Source organism: Megascapheus bottae, chromosome 6 (assembly GCF_031878675.1).
Source record: "Megascapheus bottae isolate mThoBot1 chromosome 6, mThoBot2.hap1, whole genome shotgun sequence".
Lineage (NCBI taxonomy): Eukaryota > Metazoa > Chordata > Mammalia > Rodentia > Geomyidae > Megascapheus > Megascapheus bottae.
The window spans coordinates 41,787,066-41,795,443 of record NC_143514.1 but is presented as its reverse complement, the minus strand read 5'-3'; the positions used below and the strand labels follow the sequence as shown (position 1 = coordinate 41,795,443).

The window sequence follows — 8,378 nt, the reverse complement described above, 5'->3', positions numbered from 1 at the left end:
TCTAACCCTGTTTTCTACTCTGTGTGTGTGTGTGTGTGTGTGTGTGTGTGTGTGTGTGTGTGTGTGTGTACATTTTTTGGTGGGTTGTGGGGCTTGAATTCAGGCTGGGCATTGTCCCTGAGCTCTTCTGCTCAAGGCTACTGCCCTATCCCTGGAGCCACAGCCCCACTTCCTGTTTTCTAGTGGTTAATTGGAGATAAGAGTCTCAGGTCCTTTTGTGCCCAGGCTGGTTTTGAACCTTGATCTTCAGATCTCAGCCTCCTAAGTAGCTAGGATTATAGGTGGGAGCCACCTCGTCCAGCCTTCCACTGCATATATTTTAGGATAGGGTCTCACTTCCTGCCTGAGTGGGCCTTAGTCTACCTACTTTTAGACGTTTAATTTTAGAATGGCCAGGATCAGGAAAACGAATAACAACAGATGCTGGAGGGGATGTGGCCAGGAGGGATCACTACTACACTGTTGGTGGGAGTGCAAACTCGTTCAACCAGTATGGAAAGCAGTATGGCAGTGCCTCAAAAGGCTCATAATAGAGCTCTCCTATGACCCAGCAATTCCACTACTTGGCATTTACCCAACCATCCAGAAACTAGGGCATACTAAATCCACTAGCACAACAATGTTCATTGCAGCATTATTCACCATAGCAAAGATATGGAACCAACCTAGATGTCCCTCAGTTGATGAGTGGATAAACAATTTGTGGTATTTGTACACAATGGGATTCTATGCTGCTGTCAGAAAAAAACAACATCGCCCCATTTGTTAGGAAATGGAAAGACTTAGAAAAAATTATATTAAGTGAAGTAAGCCAGACTCAAGGAACTTAGGCTCAATGGTTTCCCTCATTTGTCATAATCAGTAGAAACCTTGGGCTCTACTAGCAGAGATCTGCAATAGAGCAAAACCTTGATACATAAGGCCATATAGTATGAAGCTAATTGAAAGGACTTCTAGGATATTGAAACAAAAGCCATATAACGAATGATTGTTGTCCTTAATGTACTATGTTATCTCTCATCTCTTTTGCTGTCCCTTGGGTATCTCATATTGTTACAGTTATCTGATATATTTGTTATCTGATATATTGGATTTATTTGTATTTGGTTATTTGAAATTGGATAGGGAAGGGGGGAAACCAAGACGGGGGTGGGGTAGGGGGGAGGGTAATGGGGACCAAGACATGTGAAAGGGTATCAATGTATGTGAATTAATGCACCCTCTATCTGGCAAATATCATGTAACCCTTTTATTAATTACAATAAAAAATATTAAAAATAATAATTTTATTTTTAATAGAACTTTATTATTATTATGGAGTTGTACGGAGGGGTTACTATTTCATAGGTCAGACAGTGAGTACATTTCTTTCTTTCTTTCTTTCTTTCTTTCTTTCTTTTATTTAGCCAATATCACCCCTTCCTTCACTTTCCCCTAATGACTTTTAGGCTTTTCTCGTTGTTTGCTGGGATCACCAGCAATGATACTGTGGCCAGGTTGTCTACATGGATGGAAACTTGTAGACTTTTCTGCCTGGGCTGGCTTGGTATTGCAATGTTCCAGTCTCAGCCTCCCACTTAGTTTAAGATGTAGCTAGTGTTACTGCAGTCTCAGTTAAGTAACAGTCTCAAAAAAAACCTGGCTCTGGCCTTAAACTGTGATCCTCTTGATCTCAGCCTTCCAGGTAGTTAGGATTCTAGACTTTTTTTGGGCTATTATTTGTATTTTTAAAATTAAACACTTCAAAGTTTCCTCTAGGGAGGTGTGGGGGAGGAAGAGATCCTGATACCAAACATTTGGAGAACCTCTATTCCAGACCTGAACTCTAGAGCCAAAATAATTTGTTTTCTCTCACTTCTACTTATTGTCTGCATGATCATATACAATATTCTTGCCATTTCTGTCATTTCTGTGCCTTCCGTTTCACATACATAAAATGTTCCCAACACTGGCTGTGGTAATAAGTACTACTTAGGTGTTAGATTTATGACCATCATTAGGTCATCGTCATCACCATTGCCATCATCGGTGTACAGCCACTGGGAAACACAGAGCAGCGCTCGAGTCAGCATTATTAGCATGTTTTTCTCTCAAGCCAGACTCTGGCCCACCTGCTACTATCCCAGTCTGCCATCCTGTTTATGGTGCAAGGGGGAAAAGGATGATAAATCTTGATCAGCCCAAGCAGATCTTGTCAGAGGCCCTAAGTCAATCCACTGGGGGAAAAAATGTACTAACTGCCAGAATCAAATATAGAGACCGAATGGTTCTGTCTGATATTTAAGTTTGGTAGGTACCTGCTAGCCGGTGGTTCTGAGGATTGAACTCCAAAAGTCCAGGTGATAATAGATAATGAATGCTGAGCCCACAGTGGCAAAGGGACTGCTTTTCCCGTACAGCACACATGAACTGGGGGTCTTACCTTTGCACCAGGACTTCTGCAGATGAAATTGGAAAAGAAAGGTATTCTCTGAACAAAAAGACTGTTTAAAACTCTCAATGGTTATGCCACGTTGAGTGGGGGCATCAGAGTTGAATCCCTTAGCATGGCCCATGAGGGAGCCACTGAAGGTTCCTTTTAGTTCTGAGAGGAGAATGGACCCCAGCCAAGAGCTGGTAAGAATAAGAAAGATAGGGCCAGGAATTTGGCCTAGTGGTTGAGTGTTTGCCTAGCATGCACAAAGACCTGGGTTCGATTCCTTAGTACCACATACATTGGAAAAAGCCAGAAGTGGTGCCGAGGCTCAAGTGGTAGAGCTCTAGCCTTGAGGAAAGTCCCAGGACAGCCCTGAGCTTAAAGCCCAGGACTGGCAAAAAAAAAAAAAAAAAAAAAACAAATAGAAAGATGAAGATGCAGGCATTCATCTTACTTTATCCAGTCACAGAAAGCCTTTGTGCCACTGAGGCACAATGCTCTTCTGATGCTTCTGGTCTTGGCCAAATTGAGGACTAGACCATTGGTTAGCTCCATGTACTTGATTAGCAGCTAGAGATAGGAGCAGATTCATGTCTTTTGTGTGTGTGTGTGTCAGAACAAACTTAAAACCTTATCTCCCCTGCTATAGCAAGACTTTTTGTTGTTGTTGTTCAGTAAACACAAAGATCTGTTTACATTTCTTTAGTTTTTAAAGACATGTTCTACTGTGGACTTTTTGTGGCATTGGTCAGTCAAGATGTCTCCAGTGGGAACTGAAACCCCAGCTAGAACCGTGGGGAATGCTTAGACTCATTCACAGCAGTCCTGCCTGTAGTCAGAGAAGTTCCAAGGGGCACATGGGTATCGGAAAGGAATTCCATCTGCCTCACTCTGTGGGCTCACATGGTTGAAGGATTTACAGAATGGCAAGAGATGTTTGGGAGCTAGAGTGGTGGATTGGACTTTCATGCCACCTAAGGCCTTGAGCAAGTCACTTATCTACTCTTGAGTCTAGGTAAAACAATTATAGCCACTCCTTTGTTGTAGTATTATAAGGTAGATAAATGCAAATGCAAAGCCTTGGCATGGGATTCAAACTTCACAATAGTTTGTTATTGCTTCTGTTTTGGTTGGCTGCCTCAGGTAGACTTTGTGGAGTTCTTGGTGCAGCCTGAGGACTGAAAAGCCCTGCATTATGATGGGAGCTCTGAGCAATCTATGCTGTGACCTGAGGCACATCAGCTAAGCTCTAAGTCTGTGATGTTTCTCATCTGCAGCTGAGAACCACAGTTAATTAGTTTACCTTTTTTTGCATACCCAGAAGTCAGGGAATAACAGGAGATAGAAGCCATGATAACAAAGCACTATGCAGAAATAACTTAAAATTGTAATCTTCTGCAACAGAACTCGATAGATCATTCTGATTTTTCAGTTGGCTAAACTGAGATACAGAGAGAAACTAAGTAACTTACCCAAGATCATATAGAAAGGAAGGCTGAAGACCCGAGATTCAAACTCTGCCAACCAAAGTCCAGAACCTAATCAATGTCAAGTTGATCACTGTGCTTATTTTGGGTGATATATTTTTCTTTTCTTAAGTGTCTGTCAACACAGACTGTGTAGTTATCTATTCTCAAGATGTAAGATAGGGCAATAACTTCATAAAGCTACCATTACTTAGGCTCCCGATTTTCTGGGTATTTTTTCAAACATTTTGGGAACACATGCTTATATCTGCAAACATCTTTACAGATTGAGAATAGATAGATAATAGAGATAGATAAACAAGTAGATAGACAGATCGTAGAAACCTGTCCAAGAGAAAAATTAAACTATAAGTCTAAATCAGAACATTAGTTAAATTCATTCTGGAACCATGATTCGACTGGAGAGATGATTTAAGGGTATCTTTAGGATGACACAGTGAGTGATGGTCCTGCTTCATCTCTTCCACAGCATACAGAGGATAAATGTGAGTCATATATGTCATCAAACTCCTGTGGGGATGCTAAAACTTTAACAACACCTCTCCCCAAAGTTGTATGTGTGTGTGGAAAATTAAAGCCAATAATGAATAATCACTTATTTAGGAACCCATTTTATAGGCATTTGAGTAGTTAAATTATCTAGTTAAATAGCATCCCCAAATGAGTTATTTTCCAATAAAATCCATCAAATTCAACATATTCACCATTTTCAGTGCTGTCCAATATAGTAGTCACTTGGTACAGAGGGCTGCTTAAATTAAAAATTCAGTTCCTTAGTTGTGCTAGTTGTATTTCATGAGTGCAATACTTCATGTGTGCTTAGCGGCTACCCATCAGTGTAGATGATAATACATATCCATCGTTGCAAGAAGTTCTATCCACACTGTTACTGAACCATATTATGCACTGAGGTACAGTAATGCCTCAGACTTTTCTGGGCCTGTCCATAGGGCTTGTACACCTGTAATAAATTGCTGATTAATAAGCTGTCTTGTGTTTGGGGCTTAGGAAGGACACAGAGCAACAGGAAGGCATGGCAGATACTCAAGTATGTATGGTCAGAGAAGGTGAAACAAAAGCAAAACCTCCTAGCTGAGTCCCAGTGACTCACTCTTGAAATTATAGCTATTCAGGAGGCTGAAATCTGAGGATCCCAGTTCAAAGACTGCCAAGTCAAGAAAGTCTGTGAGACTCTTATCTCTAATGAACCACCAGAAACCAGAAGTGGCACTGTGGCTCAGAGTGGTAGAGTGCTAGCCTTGAGCAAAAAAGCTCAGGGACAGCAACCAAGCCCTGAATTCAAGCCCTGTGACTTACAGGTAATACAAGTAGTGTACATAAGTAGCAAAGAGAAGTTTCTTAAGTAAATTAAGCTTAATTTTAGAAAATATGCTGAGCATCGTGATGCATGCCTGAATTTCCAGCTAAAATGCAATTTATTATTAAGAAAATTTTAATGCAACAAATGGCAAGAGAAGCTAAATATAAAACTTAATTGTGGTATGATTCCCTATACAAGAGATTCTGGGGCAAAATTAATCTAGGATGATAGAAATCAGAACAGTCATGGCCTGGGGGAGGGATGGGAGGGAGTGCTTAGGATCAAGAACTGACTACAAATGTTTCAAGAGTAGTTTCTGGGATGCTGATGTTCTATTCAGATAGGAGCTTTGTTTATGTGGGTACCTGCATTTGTCAATACTTGTGGAACTTTTTGAGATCTGCATGTTGCACAGAATATAATCATGTTTTAGTATAAAGTTGTATTTTGAATTGAATTGATAGAGACAAAGACAGAGACAGAGATAGACAGATAAAAAAATTCCCTATTAACATAGCTGACATAACCATATTAGAGAAACTCCCAATGCCTTACTCCTTTGTCTGATCAATTGAACACTCTTCCCAATGCACCTGTGCCAGGTGAACATTTAAATGCTGTGCCCTTCCTTCCCCCTTCCTTCCCTCTTTCCTCCCTCTCTCTTTTTTTCTCTCTCTATTAAAACAACAAACTGGATAAACTCATAGTTACTCACATAGCTACTCATCAGAAGATTGAATGGTATTGTTGTGGGATAGAAATACTTGAATATCAGGGCGTGGGGGAGGGGAATGGGGACAAAACCATGAGAAGGGGCATCAGTGTGTGAAAGTAATGCACCTACTACCTGGCGAATGTAACTGTAACCCCTCTATGTATTACCCCGACAATAAAAAATGAAAAAAGAGAAATACTTGGATGTTACCCCATCACACACTTCCTCACTCTATTGTACTTTGTAACTTCATTATCTGAAGCACAAAAGCTCATTTTGCCTTGGCTTAGAAATCACATTTATCCACGGGCACCATGCTGTTAGGTTTCCTACTCCCATTAATAACAAGCTGTACTCCAAATAGCAGGCTCTGTGGGGGATGGATTAGTAATCTTGAGGTCTTGATGACTGACGACTGTCACTCCTTCCTTTGTGCTTCTCCTTTGTGTGTTGTTCCTTTCCCATCTGTCTGTGACTCCTGAATTGCTCTGGAGTGCATGTATACTGTTAAGGAGGTACTGTCTCACTGCCTGCCCCTCTCACCTGCCTCCTTTTCTCTGTGCTACAGATTCCTACCTGACTCTTGACGAACCAATGAATAACATTACCACATCCCTGGGGCAGACAGCAGAACTGCACTGCAAAGTCTCTGGAAATCCACCTCCCACCATCCGCTGGTTCAAAAATGATGCGCCTGTGGTCCAAGAGCCCCGGAGAATCTCCTTTCGGGCAACCAACTATGGCTCTCGACTCCGGATTAGAAACCTAGACACCACAGACACTGGCTACTTTCAGTGCGTGGCTACCAACGGCAAGAAGGTGGTCTCTACTACTGGAGTCTTGTTTGTCAAGTTCGGTAAGCAGTCCCACGCTGAGGATGGCTTTTGGCCCTCAGCCCCAGGAAATAGGACCAGCAAAATCCATGGGAGCAAAGAAGGAGGAAATGAGCCCTTCCTGAACATGTTACTAGATGCCCACAATGCCTGAATGATTACTTCACAAAGAAGTAATCGAAGACTTAATGGTTACTTACTATATTCCAGATTATCCAGCTAGAGGATAGCAAACAGGCATAGAGTCCAGTTCTGTCTAACCCTACCCCGGCCCATTCTATGTCACCCTACCATTGAGCTCTTCTCAGTGAGGATATACTCCTGGCCCAGAGAACATGGGATCATATACCACAAGCATGTCCCTCTTCTGACTACAAGCTCCTGCCAGCGGTTCCAATGGATATTCTGGTGCAATCACTTAGCTTCTTTCTGGAAACTTGCTGCAGAGTCAAAGGAGGACCCACTGTGTTGACTTACATTCTAGTACTTAGCATTTTCACAGCCTGAAATGTGGGACACAGACGTGACTCCATGGTATGCTTTTAGTGACTAAGGTGTTTGGGGAGACAAATAGAAGCCAAATGATAAATTCAAAAAACATAAATAGAACCTCTGGAAGGGTAGGAACTGTAATTTTAATGAATTGGTGGTATGTACACTTACCCTCTAATTACTCAGACTGATTCTTTCTATTGTTTTTTTCTTGCATTCCTCAGGTCCCCCTCCCACAGCAAGTCCAGGATCCTCGTAAGTACTTTCCATCTTTTTTCTAGTCCTTTCTAGGCAAAGGCCATGTTGTCTTCTGCTTGGGCAAAGCACAGTTTCCAAATGTCATTTCATTGTGTGATTTCTCTAGTGTGAAGACTCACTGGAGATGGGTATTGGTAGTAATTTCAAGCATAATAGTCGACTCTAAATGACCAAAGCCAAACTCTTCTTACACTTGCTATTTTTAAATGAAGAGAACATTTAGGAGAAATAACAGAATTGGTAACATTGAGCAAGAAATGATACTGTGCTGGCTTAGGAATTGCTTCATCCAGTTAAAAGGATCTATTTCATATTATACCAACATTTCTATTGCTTTAAAATCTTGAGTAGGACAACCATTAGGTGATTGTTTAATTCCCTTAAAAGAACTGAGACAGAGGTTTTAAAACTCACCCAGGAGAAGGAAAAACCTAGATAAGGATTGAGGTGATTCATGCTGAGTCCCTTGTTCATGGAACCTAAAGATTGAGTTTCTTTTTTTTAATTTTTAAAACATTTTTCTTTTTCATTATTTTTCCATATATTTTTATTGTAATTAATAAAAGGGTTACATCATATTCACCAGATAGAAGATGTATTACTTCACAAACACTGATACCCTTTCTCAGGTCTTGGTCCCCATTTCCCTCCCCCGACCCCCGCCCCTCATCTTGTTTTCCCCCGTTCCCTATCCAATTTCAAATAACCAAATAAGCATATATACAATATATCAGATAATAAGGTGAAATACTGTAATAATATGGGATAACCAAGGGAAAGACTGAGTTTCTTTAAGTGATGGTATTGTTGATATATTTATTATTCTGGCTTAGGGATTCTTGTCTTTCACTCTAGA

General features: G+C 40.9%; 1 protein-coding gene across 1 annotated transcript in view; it reads left to right on the top strand.

Annotated features, from left to right (window-relative positions):
* Positions 1–7,523, top strand: part of LOC150061708 (inactive tyrosine-protein kinase transmembrane receptor ROR1-like) — an 85,094-nt gene extending 77,571 nt beyond the window's left edge. The window contains exons 3-4 of the mRNA XM_090333980.1: positions 6,508–6,795; positions 7,489–7,523. Coding sequence (XP_090190106.1) covers positions 6,508–6,795; positions 7,489–7,523 — 323 coding nt within the window. The remainder of the gene's footprint in view (positions 1–6,507; positions 6,796–7,488) is intronic.
* Positions 7,524–8,378: the final 855 nt, after the last annotated feature.